Below are 25971 nucleotides of genomic sequence, written 5' to 3'. Positions count from 1 at the left end.
TCATCCCAATGAGTCTTCCCTCAGAAGCAGGACAGAGACTCTTGTGGGGCTTTCTTCACATTCCTACCCATCCTATGCTATTTCAGGGATGACAAGTTTCAGGGAATGAAGCTCCCCAGATCAGTCTTGAGATCTAAAATGATTTCGGGAGGGCTGGGAAGGTGGCTCAGTGGTAGAGTTCTTGCCTTGCATGCATGAGGCCCTGGGTTCGAAAGCCGGAAGTGGCGCTGTGGTTCAAGTGGTAAAGTACTGGCCTTGAGCTGAAGAGCTGAGGGACAGCACCTAGGCCCAGAGTTCAGGCCCCATGACTGGACCCCCCCCAAAAAATGATTTTGGGAAAGTTTCTTTAAATAATGTCCTCAAGATACAAAGCGCATCTCTCCTCCATTCGTTGACTGCACCTGTGACCAAGGGATTTTCCCCCGGATATTAAAATCTCGAAGACTTAAACATCTTTCTCTTGCATGATTCCAATGTGTCAGATGCAGTATCCTAGTGAGCCACAAGAGAGAGCACAATCTCCCCCCAGTGGATACCCAGTCTCCACCAGTTCTGGTAATTTCTTGTTATGTTACTTTGTGAACTTTATTATACATTTAAAATTTTCTGGGGACTACTTTTCAGTTTTGTCATTTGACATACTAAGACTTTCAGAAGCATTTTGTATCAAGAATGAATATCAAACAACATATCAAACAACTCTTTGATTCTAATCAAAAACTGAAAATACTAGAAGTTGGAATAGTAAGTTATACCATTTTCCCCACTTTTTAGAGACAAACATATATTAAGTCCTCACAAAACTCCATGGTTTGGGCTTAAATGATTTACCTAATTATAAGATGACTGAAAAATGAATTGATGGCAGTGGTGACAAAAACATTTTCTGAAAAAAATATGCAATCTAATATGAAATAGTGAAATAAATATTACAATTACATCACATTTTAATAGTGTATACTGTAAAAGTTGTTTCAAAGGCTAAAACTATAGGATAGATTATTTTTTTTTGTCGGTCGTGGGGCTTGAACTCTGGGCCTGAGCTCTGTCCCTCAGCTCTTCAGCTCTACCACTTGAACTACAGCGCCACTTCCTAGGATAGATTTTTAAAACCTATTTTGGTTTCAAGTTATTTTCATGTAGTGCCCAGTAAGCAAATGATGCTGTGGACGATGCAATAATGACTGTATAAGAAAGCACACTCAAACAGTAATGGAATCTCCCCAGACAGGAAGTATCCCACATTCAAATGGTGATGGAGTCTCTCCCAACAGGAAGTGTCCTGTCACAGTAGCTACATAAGCTTTGGAGTGGGAGTGATGGTACTCCACCTTAGGCTAGTGTGTGACACATTTTAGGTACTGATCATGTTCTTTAAGTCCTCCAGCCTCATTTTCCTGCACTCAGGAATGACTTCTTCTGTGTTCCTTTGTGTCATGTGTGCAAGACACTTGGTTACTCTGTGTCTGTCAGAGCATAGACAATCATCAGTTAACACTGATTAACCTTTGTTCTTAACAGCTACAGACAGTACTTCGGTTGTGTTTACTGTATGCATGACAACATTATACACTGAAGTGTGTGTGTGTGTGTGTGTGTGTGTGTGTCTGTGTGTCTGTGTATGTGGCTGTGTTCTTTTAACCCTCATAACCACTGCTTCTATTTCATTCTCACACACAAAATAGATAAATAATTTTCTCAATGGAGGTGGGGTTGGAACCCATGGATTATGACTGTAGAATTAAACACCTGACCAGAGCATCACAGCTGGGACTTCTGGAGTAATGATAACAACATATACAAGGAAGGCATCCCACCCAACATGGGAACTTTCCTTGCACATGCCCTGAAATTCAAGATGCCCCAGGCAAAACTGCAATAACCACGTGGTTCTCATCTTTCATTAGCACTAGGCCAGCAGGTGGCAGTACACAGATGTGTTAGGGAACCCCGAGAAACAGAACCCAGCATTACCCCATGGAACCCTTCACTTTCAAACAAAATAATGTGAGGAGTTGAAAAAGCCCTAAATGTATAAATAAAAATATAACTAAAGGACAGTAAGTCATGCATCCTCAATATTTACCGATTCACATTTTATTGGCATAATCATTCCCATTTATATTGCACGGTATAAATTTCAATCATGAGGATAGCTTTATGCTATTAAGATTATAATCAGGATAGCTGTGTGCTATTAGGACAGCTATCTATTGCTTTTTTCCCCAAGTAGAAGCCTTGGGCTGCCTTCATAAAGATGCATCGTTTTACCAACAGTCACTTCATGAGAAATATCCAATGTGGATTTGACTCTGTATAATATCCGGATGCGTTGCACAAGCTGGCTGAGCAATTTACATGAGCCACTTGCTACTATAGTGCTGTAGGTGATATGCTAAAGGGAAATGAACACCGTATGAGTTTTATGTAATAGTTTTGTGGCTTTTGTGCTGAAACCTGGACAGGTTTGAGACTAGAAATGCATCGGTTATGTCATCTATGTTTTTTTATGTTGCAAAGGGATGAGAAGATGTTTCCATGGGAAGTTACATTGAGTCTATAATTTTGACTCACAGATATAAATAGCTTTGGAAGGAATTATGAGACTGACGTAAGGAATGCTAGCTCAACAAGGGTTTGGTAAATCTCATGTAAACACAACAAAATCATCAGAATTGTTCAGGGTCCTGATTGCCTGGAGATGGTTTAGCTCTGTTAAACTCCTCTGGTCATAGTACAGTAGGTGAATGTAGAAAAGTTGCCACCATTGTTTGTTCCCCGGTACTTTAAAATATGGCACCTCATATTCACGCATGCCACACAGACATGAAGAGCCTCTGTATGGGCCCTGCCTGAATCTCTCCAGGAACAGGCACATGGGGGACTTGTAGGAAGCAGTAGGAAGAGAGTGTGGTCTGCATCTACAGGTGGCTTTGGCCAGGTAAGATATGATGGTGTAAGGCTCAAGAGGAATAAGACACTGTCTGGAACAGGGCTGGGCCACGCTCGTTTGTGGGACATGAAATACAGAACTGTTCAGCAGTTTTGGGAGAAGTTGGTACAGGCCGCAAGCACTTCATCGCAAGCAAATCTTTTTTTCTTCCAGTTCACAGTCTAGCTGAACACAGAGCCACCTACTTTAAATACTTGCATCTGTGACTCTTTTCCTACACATGTTGACCGGTGTTTGCCCATCGGGACAGTCCCCTTTCTTGGTAAGTGACATTTTTCTTGGCACACCGCACTTGTTCACACCCCTGCCCAGACAACAGCAACTTACATGTTTAAACCTGGAGTGGAACATCGCCCTGCTGTTGCCGGTCCTGCAGGTCAGATGCTTCAGGATCTGCTTGCTGGCTTCAGACTTCCCAGACCCCCGCTCGCCACTAAGAGCAAACAGGGAGACCACATACTCACTGGCTTGGACAAGGTAAGGGAAATATTAAATACCCAGGGATCAAACCCAGACTCAAAGATGGTGAGGGAAGGGCGTGACCCTCTGATGACTTTATGAGAAGGAGTCATTCTTCTGTTTCAGGCATGAAACCCATCATCCAGGAAGCACATCCTATGTCACGTGCTCCATGAAGACAGAACTTTGGTTATGGAAGGTCTGGAAATCCAGGGCCCCCACTGCCAGCACAACGGCAGAAAGGCCTCAGACTGACCAGAGAGACTCAGTGAGATGGGACACTGGCCTGGGAAGCCACAAATCCTTCCTAAGAAAAGCCCTCACTTTTCCCAGTGTTCTTCTCTAGAAAACGAGGCTACTGGAGCTCAAGATGCACATAGCGGCTAGCACAGAGAGGTCTTGTGACCAGAGCAGCATGCCTGGCACTGCAGGCTCTCACACGAATCTTTCCAGGTACCTTGGAGGCCTGAGGTTGCAGGCTTTGCACTCTTCTTTAATCTACGCTCAGCTCACAATCACCCACTAACCTCGTATTTATCAGAAGACCATACTTTTTGGTGACTGCATCGATGGTGTGTTTTCTACAAACAAATGACGTGATAGCCCTTGACAGCAGATGATCCCAGGCCAGTGTATAAAAGTACAAATGCAAGTCTAGTATCCAATAAAGTTATTTATGAAGCCTGAGGAAAAACTCTTAAGAAGAAGCCTGTATTTGGCTGTCATGTTCAACATGTTTTGACCCTTTCTTCGGACATTTATTTGAATGAAAGGAATTAAAGAGCACGTTGCCAGAAGAGGAGGTAAGATTTGATGAGTTAAGTCTCATGTTGTCAGCGAATGAGGCTTCTAGCCTCCTCCTCTATGCTGATCTTAAGCCTTCCGGCTGTAACATGTGATGTCCCTGTGAACTTTGAAAAGAGAATGAAGTTTGTTTCTGGTCACGTGAAAAGGTCTGGGGAATCCATTTCCAAAAGTTCTAGTTTTGAGGACCAAATCCCAAACTTCCCTCTGTCAGCATCTCACCCAGCACACAGGGGCAGCCCAGAGATGTTGTGCGAATGGCCTTCCTCATTTGTGGAAACGGATGGTGGGGGGTGTTCATTGGGGAAGAATGAACTTGGAATAGACTGAAAGTAGCTGCTCCTGGGGCAGCAAGGACCTAGCCCCTCAGCTGGGCCCCAGGGGACCAGGCTCAATGTACTGGCAGCAGTGGAGGGAGGCTTCACTGTGGTCCAAGCTAGGGGAAACCACGACAGCCACACAGACAAGAGCTGAGAAACAAACAGAGGAAGCAGAGAGAATGATGCCACATGTCCCATGGGGTGAGACTTGCTCTTCGGTTCTGCGCGTTGAGTACTTGGTGGCTTCTTTGGAACGTGAATGGATGAAGAAATGCGGCTTTGTTCAAAGTAAGGGTTTTGATACGTGGTGTTGCCTGCCCTACCTACGTCCCAAAGGAGCTCTGGTGCTGGAGAATATTAGAAAGTTCTGGGGAAGACATTCCACAAGCAAAAATATGTAGCAATGGGGTAAAACACAATTAGAAGGCTCTGTCACTTTCCCAGAGGAAAGTGACACACCAACTCCTCCTGTATCTCCTCTGAGAATCTATAGGGACTAATACTGAGTGCATGCCTGTATGTGTGCATGCTCATGTCTGTACGTGTGCACGTATGTACACACTAGTACTGGGGCTTGAACTCAGGACCTTTTTCTGCTCTCTCTGGGCATTCTTACTCATGGATGGTGCACTACCAATTGAGTCACATTATTATCAGCCCAGCATTCTGCTAGATAATTGAGCTGGAGTCTCTCAAACTTCTTTTCCTGGCTTGACTTTGAACCGTGATCAACCTCCTGAGTAGTTAGGATTGTAGCCATGAACTACTGGTGCCCAGTGGCTCTGACAACAAACCATCCTTGGGCAGGTCTGCTTTAGAATTGAGGAGTCAGCAAGAGCACAGAACACAACTCATAGCCAGGCACTCATGGCTCATGGCTGTAATCCTAGCTACTCAGAAGGCTGAGATCTGAGAACCACAGTTCAAAGCAAGTCTGCCCAGGAAATTCCATGAGATTCTTATCTCCAATTGACCACCAGAAAACTAAAAGTGGTACAGTGGCTCAAAGTAGTAGAGCACTACCCTTGAGCAAAAGAGCTCAGGAACAGCGCCCAGGCCCTGAGTTCAAGCCCCAGGCCAGTGAAAATAATGACAACAACAACAACAACAACAACAACAAGACAATAAATGGAACTGATAAATAAATGCTCACTTAAAAGTCCAAGTGTGGGCTGAGAAGGTAGTTCAGTGGTAGAGCTTTTGCCTTGCATGCATGAGGCCCTGGGTTTGATTCCTCAGCACCACATAAGCAAAAAGAAAAAAGCCGGAAGTGGCGCTGTGGCTCAAGAGGTAGAGCGCTAGCCTTGAGCTGAAGAGCTGAGGGACAGTGCCCAGGCCCAGGGTTCAGGCCCCATGACCGGACCCCCCCCAAAAAAAAGTCCAAGTGTGTTTTTGAGACTCATTCGGCTTCCATTTTTACACAATTGTCTTTTTTTTCTCACTTGAATTAGAGTTATGAGGTATGATATTTTCATGTTCATTTTCCAACACATACCACTCACAATTAGCCAGGTAAAGCCAGGAGAAATTACAAGTGCTGGCAGGCATATGGCCTGAGGTAAACTAAAATTCTTGGAGGAGGATCTCCTTTGGATACCTCAATATTTCTGGGTCCTCTGTAAGTAGATAGTCACATTTCGCCCCTATTGGTTGCGGTATCTCCTTTTTTTCCCCTTCATTGTAAACTATCCTCCTGAGTACTTGGGTACTCGGGAACTAAACCTCCTTTCCAGAGCAGCATCACTGCAGAGATGCATGGGGTAAGGCATGATGAGTGGTGAATGCCCGTGAGGGGACACGGAAGCATCCTCTAGCAAGGAGCAAAGCTGTATCCGGGCTGGCACCAGGCTGTGAGCTCCCATTTAGATCTTTTCTTTCTCTGTGCTCGTTTCTGACACAGAAGCTCTGTGGTTCTAGGTGTTAGATCTTCAAAATGAGCTGACTTTCAGGCTGAGTTTGTTGGCACTGATTCTGCCACACCTGAGGTTCCTTCTAGTAGAAGAAGGATGGATCCCCTTCCTCTGTAACCAGGGAAGTATATGTACTGTGGAGACGCAGGGGACCAGCTTCAGAGGAGGAGATGAATGGATGGGAAGGGGTGGTGGGAGGAGAGCACAGCTTGCTGCGCCCCTCGGGGTATGGGCCGGAGGGGACGGGCTCACCTGAGGATGAAGCACTGGGGCCGCTGCTCCTCAAACAGGTGATGGAAGGCCCGTTCTGCACAGGAGAAGAGGTGGGGGGGTAGGGAGGGGCTCCGCGTCCCCGAGCGGCTCAGGTACAGCTGCGAGACCTGGGGGCAGAGGACCAGAAAACGTCATGGCTGTGAAAAGGCCTTTTTCCCACCAGGGGATGGACCCGAGTCTCCTGTCCTACCAAGGTAAAGGAAATCCTACTGCTAAGTCTCAGCTGATTCTACAAAACACTTGGAAAATTAGGTACCATTGCACCCCCTTCTCAGCACATTGGCGGCTGGCATAACGTTCAAGTGGGGGCTCATGAAATCCCTTGTTTCTTGGTCCACGGGCTTTAAGTTATTCTGCTGTCTTTCTTAAGATCAGCTCATCAAAATCCAGTGTAATGGATATTCGTGGAGGAATCTGAAGCTGGGAATTCACATCAAATACAATTTCTCTCCTTGATCCTCAGCATTAACAGCCTAAGACTGCAAGGATTCGAAACCTGCTTACAAGAAAGTATTGTAGCTTAATGTCATATGCATTTCCATATTTATCCCCCCAAACATAACTTTAATTAATTTCACTAAAACGCTAATTTCTGTCTGTCCTCCAAGGGATGGGTAATATTTCCGGTCCTCTTGAATTTCTAGCCAATTTGGTTAAACTAGACTTAAATCAAATGTATAAAAAGATTCCTGAGTCATGAAGATATGACAAACTTAGCTTTTATTTTACAAATGGACTAGTCCTATTCTGACTCTTCAGGGACACCAGGGTAAAAGGAGTCAAGCGAAGATGACAGAATGACTCTGGCCACCAGAGATAACAGAGCTGCCGTGTTCCAGGAAGCCAGTGAGGTGACCAGACTCTGCCGTCTGAACACGCTAGGGCAATGGATGTCTGAGCCAGCTCTCGCACAACAGCCATGCGTCAGGAATAAGGAGTAAGGGCCTGTTCACAACAGGATGGAGAAGGCCCTTGCTTGTCAGAAACACATGAACACATAGTACAGTCCATACTCACCATGGTAGAATAAATCGGGAGTTCCTTGAATGGGTTCACAAGCAAGAGGACATCCCCAACGAAAGTCTGTAAAAGAAATGTGAAAAATCCATGTGTCATCTATGTATACATTATCTTTAAAATAGCAAAGTATAAAACTTAGGCATCCGGATGGAGAATACAGCAAAGAAGGAACAGAAATCACACTCAGTGAACTATTTGTAAACTCAAATTAAACAAATCCAATCATTTTTGTCGCATCAATCATGTAACAGGGAGAATGTCTGGGTTGTAAGAAGGGATTTTGTGAATGAGTCTGAATGGATCTGTAGAATAAGAACATGTGACAAATATACTGGAAGAAACAAGAAAGAGACTGAGTTCTAATTGCTCTCATCGTCAAGAAGGAAAAGACAGAAAATCAAATGAGCCATGAGAACCTGGCTGGTATCCTCACTAGTTGCCAGAGATACATAAATTCAAACCACAAGGAGATAATCACTTCAATACTGTTAGGTTGGCTTGGATCAGAATAAAGATATTAGTAAAATAAATCATCCTGGTGATCCTGAAGCCCTCACCCTGCATCTACTGACATTATCTTGTGGTGTGGGCATTCCAATGTGTGGTAACTCTTCTACATGTTCCTCCTACCACGTTTACCTATGTGACCCCCTAAGACAAAATAAAATTCCATATGATATATTACTCCTAATAGCCAAAGAGTGGAATGGCTACATTGAAGAGTATAAGAATAAATTAGGAGGAGCACTCAGTATGTGGTCTGAGGAGAGCACTCAGCATGTAGTCTGAGGAGCACTTAGTGTGCAGTCTGAGGAGCACTCAGCATGTGGTCTGAGGAGCACTCAGCATGTAGTCTGAGGAGCACTTAGTGTGCAGTCTGAGGAACACTCAGAATGCGGTCTGAGGAGCACTTAGTGTGTGGCCTAAGGAGCACTCCGTGCAATCTGAGGAGCACTCAGCATGTAGTCTGAGGAACACTCAGTATGCAGTCTGAAAAGCACTCAGTGTGCAGTCTGAGGAGCATTCAGTGTGCAGTCTGAGGAGCACTCAGTGTGCAGTCTGAGGAGCACTCTGCATACAGTCTGAGGAGCACTCAGTGTGCAGTCTGAGGAGCACTCAGCATACAGTCTGAGGAGCACTCAGTGTGCAGTCTGAGGAGCACTCAGCATACAGTCTGAGGAGCACTCAGTGTGCAGTCTGAGGAGCATTCAGCATTGTGTGTCTGCCTCTGGGTGTGATTTTGCCCAGACATACAGCACTCCCTGAATAAAACGAACCTCAGATGACTTAAGTATGGGGACAAGAAAGCCGTGCCTCACTCAGTGGCCAGTCTCTATTCTCCATAACCTTTAGTAAAGCAGGAAAGTTTAGTTCTGGTTATCTAGCTAAAGAGAGCTGAACAGAGCAAAGGTCATCACGGACAGTGTGGGAAGGAAGGAAGGAAAGAAGGAAGGAAGGAAGGAAGGAAGGAAGGAAGGAAGGAAGGAAGGAAGGAAGGAAGGAAGGAAGGAAGGAAGGAAGGAAGGACTGGCTGTGCACCATGGGGAGCGCTGGCTGGACTCATGGCAGTACAACCAGCCTCCTGGGCTCATTCAGCAAGTTCAAGCCTGAGCGGGACTCAGATGAGATGTACATCACCACGAGGAGTAGTCATGGACCGTGATGGGCACAGCAACAAGGGAGCGCACTGTCATCCACCCAGAAGCTCAGGGGAGTTCACACAGCTCTGGGCTTCACAGGGGAGGAAGAGAACTTTGGACAGAGCAAAGAGACTCAGGAAAGATCCATTCACAGGAAGGAGAGTAGTGCTCAGAGGCTTGAGGTCCTGGTCCTCAGGGTCTGTGCTCAGGAAGTTCAAGATCAAGAGGTTTCTCAGCTGCTGGCTGAGATTTGGCTTCAGGAATGAGTCACAGTTGGCTTCCCATAAGAACACATCTAGAAGAGTTGAAGATGGGGGGCTTTGGGAGCTTTGAGATTGCCCTTGTGATTCACAGAGATGATTCTAGTTCACTGTGAGTCAGAGTGAGAAAGCCTGAGTCTACAAAGCCTGGGTCTTCGAGAGAAAGGGCTGGGGAGCCCATGAGCAGTAGAGAAGTCAGCCTACATAGATATTTCAGAGACAAGACCACAGAAGAAGCACAAAGCAGATGAAGGAATACAAAACAATTCAGTCTTCTAGTATGCTCTTTTCTATACTGCAGAGTTATATAGTACATAACCATCATGCTGGGGAAAATGTACTGAACATGGAATTAAAATAAACCCACATAACAAAATAAAAACAGAGTGGTGACAAAGATCAAAGTAATCAAGTTTCCCTACTTTATGCCAATGATTGAATTCCATTAATTTTGATACAAGTATTTAATTTTGAGTATATTTACTGTGACAGGCAATTTATCCAAGCATTAAGATGTTGTATTGCATTTTCATAGACAAATCAGTATCTGACAAGTTATTACTTGGAGGGAAATCTCAGACTTCACATTTACATGAAAATTACTTAATCAATTTCTCAGTAGATTAGGAAAAATGAGTGTTATCAGGAAAGAATAGCAGGTATGTGCCTAATCGCAATTCTCTGCAGACCTCCTGATTGAATTGCCCTGTGTTCTGTAATGAGTATAACAAAATCACAGAGGAAAGAGAGAGAGAAAGAGAGGAAAAAGAAAGGAAGGGAGAGAGTAGAGATATTGTGAAATTATAGATTGTCTACACTGTTATCAGTATTGAAAGAAATAACACACTGAACATGATAGAACCACTGTAAGTTATTTATATAACTCCTACCATCAGAAGTCTGTGCATATATTTCTGATGTTTTATGCATAGTGATGATTGCTGACTATTCAGAGCAACAACAGAGTTGCTTTCTGTGAGGGTAGTAAGACGGCCCTTGTGCATGGACAGTGGTCTGCAGATCTGCAGGCTAAGTGGCTGATATATGAGCCATTCTGTAGGTGATGTGCAGACCCTGCCTGTTCTAGCAATGGCGACCAGTGGCAATGGCAATCACGGGAAAACCTAACTGCCCTGAGTACCTGTGTCCACATGTGTAGTATTGGTTTAATACTTAGCTGTAAAAGGTAGGATTCTGTTGAACTGCCTTTTGACTGAACCTGGACTCCGAGACATTCAAGCTCAGCCATCCGCACAGCCAGATGGCCCTGTGCACATACCACTTGCACTATTTGCCACACGGGAGGGAGGCAACACTACTAGCAAGACTGGGCCACGCGGGAGGCGGGTTGGGCAGAGCACTCACGTAGACCTGATTGTTCGCAAAGCGCTTCTGGATCTCGTAGAGCAGGCTGCTGTCGGTGAGCTGGCTGAGCGTGGCTAGGTCATCGTTTGGAGCGGGAGGCATGAGCTGCACCTGACGGAGCAGAGGATAAGTCTGATCAATTCTAATGGCCTCCCAATCAGCCTCCACAGCTGACTGCTCCATTTCAATGACCTGTCAAATGTGTGAAGACCACATGCATTTGAAACTGTTATTTAAAAAGATGTGGTTCAATGAAAAGGAAAAATATGTATTCAAAGCCATAGGAAAAAATGGGTGCAGATAAGATCTATGTTTTATACTCACAAGTGTGCAAATGCACACACCCCTTGCACAATACTTTGTGCATGGAAGGTCATTTGAACACATTGACTCTCCCTTTTCCCCACCTGTAATGTAGAGAGACAGAGAGCTGACAAACTTGATTATAAGGTATGTTCCCAAACCTAAGGTCCGCTCCTACCACAGGTGTTATATAAAAGCAATGGTTTGCACAGTCCTGAGAGATGAGGATGGCTCTGACTTCTGGCTTGTGATTTCCATTATGTTCTGTATTTCTCTTCAGACTAAGGCAGCTGTGAGATTCTGCCACAAAGAGAAAATGCATTCTTTTTCCATTTAACACAGAATGACAGGGTTTTAAAAACTGAGCAATGTTCCGAGGAAAGAAAGACAGATAAATTTAGGTCTTTTAATTAGAGAGAAATCTATCATTTCTAAATTGGAAATGAACAATGCCTTAATTTTATGGGCTTAATACATGTTCCGAGAAGCAGAGATTAGATAGCCTATGGCACCCATGTTTTTCCTTTTCTTTTTCTTTTTTAAAAAATCATATAACGCAGAAACAGAACAAATTTCAAGTCTTATGAATGTGCATGAGTTCATGGATATCCATAGCAAAAGTTTAAAAACAACTGATTTGTCTGTATAATTTGTATTTATGCGTGCTGTCCATGTTTATACTTGTACTTTATTCTTGCATTTGCATCTTATACTGTATTCGTATTATATGTAATATGTATTACATATATGTATAATAGCTAAGTATATTTATATTTTTATTTATAGTATATATTTTACTTATTTTTATTTTATATTTTTATATTTACCTATAGTTCTATCTGTTAAAAGTTTAGAGGGTAAAAAGTATTGAAAATTTTAAATTTAGGACTGTGAATATTGCACACATGCACAAATGCAATCTTCCCAATGCCTTCACAGAGTCTGTCCACAGTGCTTGCAGGCTCTGACTAACCCCGATGCATGAATGATAGAAACACAGTTCCATCCCAGCGTCTCCAAGGCTCAGAAGGGCATTTTGTTTTCTGTTCTATTTAGAAATAGCTTCACAGATTCCTAGAAACTGTAGAAATGCCATTTCCAAAATGGAAGTACCATATTCTAATAGTAGTAACTCATGTATTTAGAAAATGATTTTGTAAAAGCAACCTCACAACATCCACAGTGAGGTTCACCCCAAACACTGATTATTTTTCTAGACTTTCACAGCATTTAAGAGAAAAAAGTTCTCAAGTTGCCTTTCACATAATCCCCACAAAGTTACTAAATGGTCATAATTTGACCTTGAGCTAGACACACACTTTTAAGGCTCTGTCAGAAATAACTGCTTGAATAGTCAAGAGCCATACCCCTCTCCTGATATTTTAAAGACTAAAAAAAAAACAGGAGTGAGTATGACCCAGCTTTCCTAGTATTTTTTGAGTAAATGTTAACCAAAACAAAATAAATAGTTAATTTTGGAGTTACATGAAATTAGCTTTGTTTTTGGTTGTGGGGCTTGAACTCTGGGCCTGGATGCTGTCCCTCAGTTCCTCAGTTCATGGCAAGTGCCCTACCACTTGAGCCACAGCGTCATTGCTGGATTTTCTGGTGGTTAATTGGAGATAAGAGTCTCACAGCCTGGTCTGGCTTTGAACTGCTATCCTCAGATCTCAGCCTCCTCAGTAGCTAGGATGACGGGTGTGAGCCACTGGTGCCCACCTATGGGATTAGCTTCTTAATGTGAGTGTTTAGTGCTGTTGTGGGACTGGTAGGAGAGCCAGCCGGGAATCTCCGGGAGGGGAGGAGGGGCAGCATGATGGGTGTTCTGTGTCAGCCCTCTGCAAAATACCTGCAGCTTCCTCCACCAGGGAATCTGCTGATGCCGTGAACATCCCCCATACTGGCTTACTCCTCTCCACTTGAAGAAACAAATTTGAGCAGCAGTGCAGTGCAGCTCTGTGTGTGCATCCCCCATCTGTGAGGTTCTGGATGTTCTTCTACCTTATAGAACGAAGCCACTTTCCTTTCTGTATGGAATTGTGATGAACGGTGGTGAGTATCTGTCAGTGGCTGTGAGAATTAAATCCATGTGAGACTGGGCATGAGGATTATAGGGTGCAGGCTCTGAGTATGGTGAGTGGAAGCCAGCCAGGGTCCTGGTGCCAATCGCCAACCCTCCACACACTTCCCTGACTGCAGGGGTGAGGTGTAGTGAGGGTACTTAGCTTTGTTTACATAGTCATCAAGTGACTTATTTCTATGGTAATGCAAAGAATCAGTTAATTTGTGAACTCCCAAGCACATTATTGTCTCAGTTCCAAAGGGACCTTCATCAGTTGGGTGCTGGGATTGGTGAGGCTGCACAGTGGGGCACAAACCCTCCTGGTGATACCTCACTTGAAGGCTGCATCCTCCTTACATGTATTTGAAGTGTTGGGGCAGGAAACCACAAAGTAATCAAAAGCTGGAAATATGTAAGAAGTAGGACAGTGGCTGAGCTTACCTGATAAAGGGGACAAGACTAAAATTCACATGGTTATCAAACAAAATAGCACTGATGTTTGCTGACAATGAGCACAAAGTGCTAATGAAATAGGAGCTTCCGTGTTGATGAGGCTTTCTTGAGGATGCTTTCTTGTGACCCACACTTGGTTATACAAAGTGGCTTGTGGGGATGCACACCAGTACACTGCTGCCAGTGATACACACCTGCTCAGGTCTGTTGGAACTGTTCAAGCAGGAATGCTCGGGGCTGCTGTCCTCTGTCTGCTGCTTGCACGCACCTTTGGCGGTGTCTTTGAACATCGTGTCTTTTTCCAACAAGCTGTCTTGCTTGGCGATTGGTAGCACCAGGGGATTGCTACAGGAAACAATGAATACTGTAATTAGTTTTCTTGTGCCCTGGCCCTGTCAATCAAAAGCCACAGGAGAGCTGGACTTGAGAAAGTGCTTCAGCCTGAGAGGAAGCAGTGTTTGTGAGTTGCGGGGAAATCAACGGGAAGTCTAAAAACTGTCCATTAATTTCACATCTAAGAAAAAAATTATAAAGGCAACTTCCAGAGAAAATGCTTATGGAGGCACATTTAACTGTAATATGCAAATCGCTAAGCAATTTAAAAGCTAAGTCTGAAATTCCTGACTGAACTAAGCAAGATAGTTAGATATGAAAGCGGATCTCAAACAAATGAAGAAAAGAGCAATCAAGACATCAATTAAAATATAATTGACTTAGGCATTAAATATGAAATCATGGGCAATGTTTTGTGGCTGTATCAAATATTAATAAGGGAATTCAAACAGAGCCAAAATAACTACATAAAAGCTACTCTATCACTTGTTTTTATATCAATGTCACTGTCAAAAAAGTCCTTTTTTTTGTAACGTTCAAAAAAACCAAATGCATTATAAATTTGTATTGTAACATTTTACTGTCAGATTTCAAAATACATCTTCTGAAATAGTAGTTTTGGATGTAGTTATTTCAAAGATATTATTTATAAATATGTAATATATTCTATATAAATATTTTATATTTATAACAAACATCGTATTCATTTATATTGTATTTATTGACTTTTATAAATATTACTATTTATATATTATTTCAAATATATAATTGTTTCCTATACTCAATTATGACTCTACCTAGAATTCAGAGTGCAGTTGTTGGCCTCTGGTCTAATTACCATACAGAAAAGTTGACCTTTTGTACATGTGTCTCTCATACCAGTGACTTCCATATCATCCAGTTTCTTTCCCTTCCCCTGTAGGCCACCATGGTGTTCAGTAGAGGAAAGAAGCAAAAGCAAACACACTTGGCCAAATTGTGGAGCAGTCTCCTCCTCCCTGGGTTCCACAGGCTTCCACCACCCTCCACCCGCCCTCCATAACCCCACCCCAGCCTTGGCAGATTGAACCAACCCATCCTCCACCACGGCAGCAATCCTCATGCGGCCTGCCAGCCTGAGGAACTTCCCACATGCAGTTGGACTTCGAGTCTGACAGCGATTTTGTTTCACACCTTTATATACTTTCAATTATCCGAATTATCTTTAACAACCAAGTCTTACTTTGATCATACAAAAGAACTTCTTGGACACAGACTGATGAATGAGAAAGAGCCAACTACGGGATTAGAACAGTATATTTTCTAAGAGAAGCTTTCTAGAGGTACGCTCCACAAACAGGAAACTGAAATCATTCTATGTTGTAAAACGTAGCTCCGGTTGGCACAGTGGAGAACTTTAACTCTCACTGTGGAAGAAAATTCAGATGGGAATAAACCAGTGGATAATCTGTTTATAAACTCTTCTGGATTCAGTCAAGATCTCCTAATTTCAATAAACATAAAGGGCATTTCATGCAGAGCAAGTATGCTTGTAGGAAGAAGTAGTTTATGTCTGAGAATGGCAACAGGCATCACAAAAGCAGCAGTTACCACCCATTATAACTGGAGCCATTTCAGAGCACTGTAGAGATGATGGAAAATTGACTACATCAAGATGCATTTGTCAAGAGTAACAATAACAGGCAGGGGAAGGTGCAGTATCTCTGCTCAGTCATTCAGATGCTCATTGGGATGCCCTGAACAGATGCTTCTCACACCTCTACAATTGGCTGGTTTAGAGCTAGAGGCTTGACTCAAGTGGTGAAGGCCCTGCCTAGCAAACACAGGGCTTAGTGTTGCCACAAATCAGGGCTGTGCACGTCCTCGGCCTTTATCTGAAGTGCCCTCCTGTTCTAGAAGGTTGACTGTGGCTGGGCTGGCTCTGAAGGTTCTCAGTGCACGTAAAGAACAAGTTGTTCCAGCAGGTGCAATGGCCTGGGTGGCAGCCACCATGAACATGGGGTCAGAGGGCAAAGATACTTTTCAGTTCTGCTGACGTCTTGTCACTGCCCGAATGACAGAGCCAGTGTCCTGGCCCCCGGGTGTGGAGTCCAGGCCTCTCAAGCCTCTCTCCATTGCCTGGCACTGGTGAAGACTGTCCCCAGCAGCACTGCACACTGTGAGCCAGGAGTGATGCCCGGGGTCCTTCCTGAGCAGAGAATGAGTGCAGTGGAGTCCCGAGGTCCTATGGCTGGAGTCCCGAGTCTCCACACACCACACGTGAAGAATTGCCAGTCCATGCTGTGTCGGGGGCATCTGACTGAAGTTCATTCAGACGAATGTTAGTTCTTTTGAACGTGCAAATTCCTTATCTTCAGACGAGCAGCAGTCTTCAGAATAGACCCTGGCAGAGCCCCAGCTGGGTGAACAGATCCCAGGTGAGCGGCCTCAGGAAGCAGAGTGCTTGGAGAGCGTCCACGAATGCAGTGTCAGTCAGATGGGTGCTCTGAGCTCTGACGGAGGTCAGGAAGAACTCACTGCAGGACTCAGTCCGCTCCCCTGCCCACAATCCCCACTGCTGTTTCTTCTCACCCTGGGATCTGGGCCAGCCCACCTGGCCTCCCTTGCAGCCCTCAGTCCTGCGGAGCTCTGCCCCTCCCTACCTGCCCACTCCGTGCAGGGCAGTCTCCACTCCAGCCATGCACTGGGGACTCAGGAGTGCGGGTGAGCTGCCCAGCCTGACTCCAGGAGCCTCACAGCCCATGCGGCCTCCCTTCACAGAGGCCGGCATTCCTTCTCAGAGGCCTAAGGAAAAGGCTTAATTCTGTGTCTGGCTTTTGATTCAGACCTAGTCATAATACATAGATGAAGGAATTTGTTTCCCAATCATTCCTCAGTGCTGCTTATGCAGACCTGAGAATGAGGTAGATAGTAAATATGTCATAAATAATTTTTAGCTACTCATCAATACAACACGGGAACACTCTTGTCATGGTAAAGATGATAATGAAGATGAAAATGATGATGATGATGTTGAAGATGATGATGGTAATGATGGTTAAGATGATGAAGACAATGATGATGATGAACACTCACTGCTGAACTGCACACAAGTCCAGAGCTGATCACTCAGCATTGCATAAATTCCAGGAGATATGGACCAAGTTCTGAACAGGCCTGTCTCTACTTCAGACTCCAGCTACATTTTGGGGGTCTCCAGGAATCTATACTTCTGATCAACAAGGATTTTTCAATTCCTGACAGTTTTGATAATTTACTACACTTATCCTATAAGACTCACTAGGTACAGGCTTACCCTCACAACTTTATTCTTTACAATCCAGTACAACCATACACACACACACACACACACACACACACACACATACACACACACACACACACATACACACACAGAGGGAAAGGCCTATGGTCCCCATGACAGAGCTCCACACCTTCTCCCCATAGAATTGGCACATATCACACTGCAGGCATGTTACACTCACCAGCCACAAGAGCCCAGTTAGCTCTGTGGTCATAGTTTTTTTTTTAATTGGGATTTCATAGCAGAGGTGGGATGATTCCATCACGGGCCTTGTGTTCCAACTCAACATCTAGCCTCTTCTCCCTCCTGGAGGTTGGATCAGCCCGAAGGCCTCACACTTTCATCACCCCGAACACGATCATCTCATCTCCTTAACACACAACAGGTGTGATCAGAGAGCTCAGTACTGACAAATACCCTCTGATCACAGCGGGGAATTCTAGGGATTTGTTTATTAGGTAGCAGAGCTCTCTACCATTTGAGCCTTTCCTCCAGCCTGATATTTTTTCCAGCTGTTCTAGATATAGACTCTCAAGGACTTTCCTGCCTGGGCTAGCTTCGAGCCTTGAGTCTCTAAATTTCAGTCTCCTCTGTAGCTAGGATTAGAGATGTGAGCCATGAGTACCTGGCTTGAATTCTAAGAATCTAAACCCAAGACAGTCCCAGGAATCAGGTTCAAAAGCCAGCTCCATTGTTTATAATACAACACTTAGACTGTTCATGTGAGTGACAATGTCACAATTAAGTCAACTAAGTTGTTCACAAGGTTGGAAGTGTCAGACCCAGGCTGTGAGCAGGTATCTGGTGGATCTGAAGTCTGTCCACAGTCACAGTGGCACGTGACTCCCACTTACAGATCACTTGTGATCCCAGGAGGTGATTGGGAGACAGAAACCCACTGCCCCCTGTGGTTCCACTTACAGTTACAGCGGTAGCTCATAAGCAGCTTTGCAGCACTATGTTAACTGCCTCGGGATTTCTGTCACAGGGAAACTTCTAGATTATCATCTTCTCAACTTATCCTACTAACTACTTATTGTCAAGTAGCTGAACCCAAACAGGCCATTCAGATGACAAAGTCACACTGAAAATTGACCAAGCAGTGAACTCAGGTCATTTTCTTCTTTAAAACCAATGTAGAAGTCTTAGAGCTGCAAATACCAATGACCTTCCCACTACGCGGTGTCAGGCTGAAGAAGTGCATGGCGTGAATCAATTTGCTGATGCCCCAAGCCTGGTAGGTATCTGAAAAACCAGCACAGTAGTAAAACATAATTTTAAATGGTATTTTGGGGGGGCCTGGGAAGGTGGCTTAGTGGTAGAGTGCTTGCCTTACATGCATGAGGCCCTGGGTTCAATTCCTCAGTTCCACATAAGCAGAAAAAGCCAGAAGTGGTGCTGTGGCTCAAGTGGTAGAGTGCTAGCCTTGTGCTGAAGAGCTGAGGGACAGCTCCCAGTCCCAGAGTTCAGGTTCCATGACTGACAAAAAAATGGTATTTTTGAATTTTAAATTATCCACATAAAGCATGTAGCCCATGTTCAAAAATAATGTAACTTTCAAAACAAACCATAGCTGGGAACACTGTTACTGTCATTAAATAAATGACCACAATATTGTTTGCACCTTCCAGCTAAGGTATGACACAGAATTTGTGTGGGTTCTATCCCTAGGACCCTGAAAATGGAAGACGTGACACAAATTAGCACTCTCAGTGGTGAAAATCCCTGGGTGAGCAATCCTGGATTGGGCACTGGAGGATGCACCAGCAACATAAGGGAGGAGCCTCAGAAGGGAGGGAGGGAAGGAGGAGGCGGGAAAGCACCAGCAAGCATAGGGATCGCTGTGTTTTATAAAGGCAGAATAGGACCTGTGGGCTTAAAACCAACCTGCATATGTTTAGCCATGAGCTCAAAAGTCAAGCAATGCACAGAGACCTTCAGCGTGGCAACCGGTTCAAAGAGATCAGTGAGAATTCGCTATCTGGGCTCTCCTAATAACAGGAGTTTCCCACTCAGACATTTAAAGACAGGCAATTGCTTCTGAAAGTGGAGCACTGTAAAAGTAATAATTTTTATCATTACTAAATCATGATTTAGTGCACGTTACATGAGAATGAGTAAGAGTTACAGTAGAAGTTGAACACGGTAGTTCATGCCTGAAATCCCAGCCCTTGTGAGGTTGAGGCGGGGAGATTAACAGTTTGATACCAGCCTGGGCTACATAGTCAGACACTGTCACAGAAGAACACCACCCACAAAGGGAACCAAAACCCCATGGTGAATGGAAACCCCTTTGTACAACCACTTAAGGATAATAAAATTGTAATTAATAATGAGAAGAGTTACATCAGGAAGGAAATCCAACTTGTGTACTGAGTTTACTCCTATTTCTTGACGTTTTTAGCCAAATACACTTTGAGATATTGGAAAAGAAGCACAGCAAGCTTATAAGTCAGAAGAAAGTGGCAGGTGGGGAAGCAGGCAGGTGATCTCACTCATGTGGAACTGGGGTGAGGGCTGGAGATAAAGAGCATACTGCAGTTAACACAGAGACATGATGCCTTCTTCACTTACAATGGTAACTTCACCTCCCCAAGCAACTGGGTAGAAATACGCTCTCTGGCCCAGGCCTGGTGGGGCTAGAGGTAATACAGGCCTCTCAAACTCCCTCGTGAGAAAATGATGCTGAAACCCAGGCCGCACATTGAAGAGCAAGAATCTGAACTTTCTCCAAAATGCACAGACCCTTTACAGTGCCTATACATGCTGTTTCTAAAAGCCCAGGAAATAAAAGTCACACAAACTCTTTCTGTAGAAAAGGCCACACAGGTTGGTTTTCAAGTACTATTTTTTTCTAATTGTATGCATTCCTTATCAATAAATACGCACTATTCTTTACTGAAGGAACGCCAAGCTATTGCAGAATGACTCTAATTTGCGGTCTCTGCTTCTTCTCCTTCTGTTTCCTTTCTTGGGCACCTGCGTAAAGCCGAAGGATTTCTGTGAACAGGCAGAAGGCCAGGCTGCATATTTTAAATGCTGGTGATCAAAGCATTAAAAAAGCACTTGCTTTCAGCCAGTGAGACCTGGATCGCCACAGCCTCTGTTTGTTCACCTTAACTCAGGGAGCAGGTGGAATGGAAATTTCCAGAAGTTTCCAATGCAATGCTAAAGGAAGAAGCCCCACACTGCACCCTTCCCTAATGCAGGCTGAGCCACAGCAGATACAGATGTATTTCCTGTAATTATGTGAATTTGCTGGTTTGTTTCATAAAGAAAATGTCTCAAGTTTCTGAAATTTGTCCAAATCAACCACCATTGTCCTATTAAATACACATAGTCCTATGGAATCAACAAGCGCCATTTTCTTTGTTTCTTCAAAACACTTGTGTTGCTTACAGTGAAATCTCTGAGCTTTTATATTTCTCCTTCTCCTACAGAATAAGGTCAGGAGGAACATACAGAAATTCAACTTCTCTACATGAAAACATCAACTATTCTAGTTGTTTGTTCACAATGCATGTACGCTCCTAGTTTTGTTTACTTATAATATTCTAATGACAATGGAAATAGCCAGGATAAAATACACCAAAGCTGAGAATTATGAAAGAAAAATTTAAGAGTGCTTAAACCAGTCAGATCTACTTGCCCTTTTCTCAGAGTGAAGGCAACAGGAAGAAAATGTAATTAAACCTGTACTTAATTGTGTAAAACAGATACATCATCGATCAGTTCTTTTATAACAGGATTAATTTGTTTTCAGCCAATAATAAAAAAGTCAATAGGGCTGGGAAGGTTGGTTGTTTGGGTTTATTTGATCTTTCACACATAATAGAAACCCAACACAAAACTACAAACACCCACGGAGATACATATTTATCTCACATAACTTATTGTAAAGTAATTTCATTTGAACCCAAACTTTAATTTTGTTTCCATTTTAATATTTCTTTACCTATCACAACTATTTCATTCTGAACATTTACATTGACCTCAAAATAGCTCCGTTCTCCTGTCCTGCCAGCTGTGAACCAACTTTCTTTCCCTTGGGATTTAACTGTCACAGACATTCTTTCTGTGCATATGATATGTAAATTACGTGTGCTCTGTATGTGTGTACATATCCACACTGTATACAGGTAGTCTATTCTGATGAAGAAGGGAGAATCCATTCTTGCTTCATGGGTCCAATGGACATGGATTGGATGGTAAATTATCACAGTCATTCTTACCACATCTGCACTTTTTCAGACTTGGAATAGGGAGGCAATTTCCATCTCATGCTTTTAACAACAGGAAGTCCCCCTTTTAGGAGGCATTTCAGAATCAACAAATCATTACTTTCATGAATGTATTCTGTGCACTTTCTACTTTAGCACAGCCTGCCAGTAGAACAGTGCTCAGACCCCTCATCATTAGATTAGCTGAACTCCAGGGGAGTGTGTAAAATCAGACCTTTAGTCTCATGGTACTCGTGTAGTGGTGTTTTAACATGCCAGAAGATTTCACCAGCTGTGCCAAGCTCATTGTCAAGGGCTGCGTGTGTAAGTGTGTTGATCAACAATTTCAATGTTTATAACAGTTTCTAGTTGAGAGATGGCTTCATTATGGATGATGCAATGTCTAGTAACCAGGACAGGTGGGGATAAAAGTAACTGACCGCGGGCTGGGAAGTTGGCCCAGTGGTAGAGCGCTTGCCTTGCATGCCTGAGGCCCTGGGTTCAATTCCTCAGCACCACATAAGAAAAAAGCCGGAAGTGGTGCTGTGGCTCAAGTGGTAGAGCACTAGCCTTGAGCTGAAGAGCTGAGGGACAGTGCCCAAGCCCAGAGTTCAGGCCCCACGACCGGACCCCCCCCAAAAAAAGTAACTGATCGCTCCCTGAGCAGTGCCCTATACCTGTTCATGGAGAGGTCATAAATACTGATATGTATATATACACTCATCCTATATTATGATATATATAAATATGATATATATATACACACACGTTTATACACTCACCATATATTATGATATATGGATATATACAGTCATCATATATACTCATGAGTACATATATGCTCATCATGTACACCGCTATGCCCTGCTGGATGAAGACACTTACAGCTTACTAGAGAGGGCTGGAAGCTCCTGTCCCTCCTCCTCGAAGGCCTCCTCTTCTGTGAAGATCGGGCCAGGCAGAGATCCCTGAGGGAGTGGTTCTTGCATTTTTCCCTCCCAGGCCATTTCAGCTTTCAGAAGCATCTTCTCAATAAACGCAGAGGCCGCAATGTCTACAGGAAACAATAAGACAGTCAGACAAAGTCTGCGATGATAGTCGCACTTTATTACTCTCAATAATTCAGATATGATTAAACGATATAAATTTTTCAGCAGTTAAAAAACACAAGCAAAGAAAACACCATCAAGGGAGGGATAAGACTACAGCACTAGTGTTTGAAGACTATCTTGTCCCAGGGCACCAGTGGCTCACTTCTGTGATTCTAGCTATATAGGAGGCTGAGATCTGAGAATCATAGTTCAAAGCCAGCCTGGCCAGAACTCTTACCTCCAATTAACCATCAAAAAGCTGGAAGTAGAGTTGTGGTTCAAGTGGCAGAGTACTTACCTTCAGCAAAAAAGCTCAGTGACAGCTCCCAGGCCCTGAGTTCAAGCCCCTTAGTGCATACATACACACATGAATGCTATCATGCCTAATCAGTGACATATTTAATTACAAATAAAAATTCATGAAGATAATTTTTACTGGATGATAATGTATAAAATGAAAGATTCAAGGTGAATCTTCATGTTGAAGCTGAACTTGAAAAACAATTGTCATTTCATTCTTAGCAAACTTTTTTATGGCTTACGTTGGAAGTTTGTCAGATAATCTATCCCTAGAAATAATCAAGTAAGTGCAAGGTATGTAGGGCATTCACAAGCAGAAAAAGAAATAGATTTGTTTCATTGTTAAGATCAGTTGCTACTGTGAAAATTATATTATGTAGACTAGACTTCTTTTTCTGTTATTTAGAATTCTTCTACTTTAAATATCATGGAATTAGCTACGAGTAGTAACTCATTTTGAAAGCTACAAATGAACATGTTATTTATTTCTTATGAGAAAATAGAAAACCATGATGATAAAAAGAATTATAGAAGTCTTTAAAAGGTTATTACCAGAAATTAGTGACATTAAATTAAGAATTCAATCTAAAATTAGCATGACACATAGTTCCAATTTCTTCAGTCTAAATTCCTGTGCAGAATATATTATATTTTTTTTAAATATCCTAATGTGTATGTGAATACCCTAACCCAGCCAAATAACAATCAAAACACACTGTGAAGTGAGTGGTGTTGAATGAGTCAATTACTCTGGAAGATCAGCTCAGGAAAAACAAAATACAAGGAAGTCCCCTGTACCCTGGCCTCCTGCGGGCACACTGGGGAGATTATAGGTCATGCTGGAATGGCAGCCATTTTCACATCTGCCCAGGAGAGTCAAGCTCACATTTCTTAGCTGTGCTAATGACAGAGGAACCTGTTCAAGGGAAGGAAGAAGATGGGACTTTCCAGAACTCTCAGCGCACCACCACCTACCTGAAGGCTTCTCCTCATTACAGTTCACGAGGCAGGGGTTGGCGTGGTGCAGCAGGAGCAGTTTCACTAGGTGTGTCTGCAACATAAAGATAATCAAAGTTAGTCATGTGGAAAAATGAACTTTACAACTTTGGGGGGAGAGGAGGATTGGGTGGGGGGCGAGGGGAGGATGGGAAGGGATGGGAAGGGGAAACAAAGGAGGAGGCTACAATGCTTGATAAGAAATGTACTCATTATTTTGACCATGTAATTGTAACCCCTCTGTACGGTATTTTCACAATTTAAAAAAAAAAAGGATAATCAAAGTTGCCCCTCAGAGTACGTCAGTATTCAGACCACATCTGCGACCCATACATCAGAACAAAATCCAGTTCTCCACAAGGGCCGGAGGGCTGAGGACATGAAGAAGATACTTTATATTCCCTTTTCTTTAAGGCCACTTTATATAATTATATGTCACACCATGTTTTGTTTTTGTGTTACTTCAGCAATTATCTTGCATGAGCAAAGTCTAGCTGTTGCTATCATCCATCCATCCATGATGACCCTGAAGATACTATTATAAACCTAAGACTAGGGGAGCACACTCTCATGTCCTGACCGTGAAGAACAGATGGGAATTAAGCACATCATTCATGCGAAGTATCTGTAATGGAAACATTACAGAGCAACGATTGTGTTTTGCATGGTTACTTACTGAATGCATGCATACATACATCATTTGTATGCATGTAAAATGTATACATACATCATTTGTATACATGCAAATTGTATACATAAAATAACTTAAAACAATCACAGAGCAAAAATTAAAACATAACACAGGAAAGTAGCAATTAAATGTCAGTGCTCTAACATTTAAAAATATGTCATTTATAGTATCTTTGTGCATTTTTTCTTCAAGAGGTGAGCACTATCACAGAATTTGGATTCAGTATTGATATGTTAGAAAATACGTACAAAGCATCTCTAAGCACCATGCTGCTTAGCCTATTCATGACGTTATGGAAATGAAGTCCTGATGTACATATTTTTCCATGTCTTGTTTTCTTGTTTCCCCAGGGCATTTTTGAGAATTATCTGAGATGTTGGGTTCATCTCAATTGACACTTTGATTTTTTTGGCTACATAAAACTGCACTGTACAAATACATCTCTGTATACCTTTCTAGCAGTGGATCTAGAAGTGACTTGGAGTATTTATCTCGGCCCTGTTCTCACAGAGTGGATTTTCTTGCTTCTGCCCCCTGGTGGTCACAGAGGGCGCACGTACTTGGGACTGAGTGTGTAGGGTTAAAGGTGGAGTTGTCACCAAAGTGATCAGCGCCAATCACCCAAAGTGACATGCTTCCTAGTGATTGTTCTGTGTGTTCCCCTCTGAACAAGCCTGTTGTTGCTTACATCCACTAATTCTAGGGCAGGGCAGTCACGCTGCCAGAATCCTGGTGCAAAAGACAGCTGGCTGTGGCTTAACCAGGGAGGGGGCTTGGGTTATGGAAGGCTTGTCTAGCTTTCTTTATGGTCTTCAGTCAGTTTCTTAAATTATGATTGTCCAGAGGGTTCTGCTATTCTGTTAAGGTTTTCTTATTTTTGATATCGCCCTATGCGTCGTGACTGTGGTCTGAATGCTCACGTCCCCTCCAAAGTTCATGTTTAGATTTAATCTCCAGTGCACCAGTCTTTAGGTGATAAAAGCAAACTGTTTTCTACACAAAAACCTCCAACAATGAAAATAATCTCATGCTCAGGAAAGTGAACACTCATGAGTACAACAAGGAAGCGTCTTCCGACTGGGGAATTCCTTTCTGACCACACAGAGGCCATTTCCCATGCGTTTCCAATCAGAAGTCAGCAAGCAGGCCAGCACTGAGGTCTACTCTGGAACTCCCCCTGTACTCACACCCAAGACCCATGGGGAAATCGCCTC

At 43.3% G+C, this 25971-nt stretch overlaps 1 protein-coding gene across 1 annotated transcript in view; it reads right to left on the bottom strand.

Moving 5' to 3' along the window:
- Positions 1-25971, bottom strand: part of Myo16 (myosin XVI) — a 269234-nt gene that overhangs the window by 184365 nt on the left and 58898 nt on the right. The window contains exons 7-13 of the mRNA XM_042697004.1: positions 24046-24121; positions 22565-22733; positions 14017-14167; positions 11005-11115; positions 7737-7802; positions 6699-6826; positions 3281-3386 (exon numbers count right to left, since the gene is read on the bottom strand). Coding sequence (XP_042552938.1) covers positions 3281-3386; positions 6699-6826; positions 7737-7802; positions 11005-11115; positions 14017-14167; positions 22565-22733; positions 24046-24121 — 807 coding nt within the window. The remainder of the gene's footprint in view (positions 1-3280; positions 3387-6698; positions 6827-7736; positions 7803-11004; positions 11116-14016; positions 14168-22564; positions 22734-24045; positions 24122-25971) is intronic.

Source organism: Dipodomys spectabilis, unplaced genomic scaffold (genome assembly GCF_019054845.1).
Source record: "Dipodomys spectabilis isolate Male_0828 unplaced genomic scaffold, ASM1905484v1 ptg000215l, whole genome shotgun sequence".
Taxonomy (NCBI): domain Eukaryota; kingdom Metazoa; phylum Chordata; class Mammalia; order Rodentia; family Heteromyidae; genus Dipodomys; species Dipodomys spectabilis.
The sequence above is the reverse complement of the archived record's forward strand: the minus strand, read 5'-3'. Positions and strand labels throughout refer to the sequence as shown.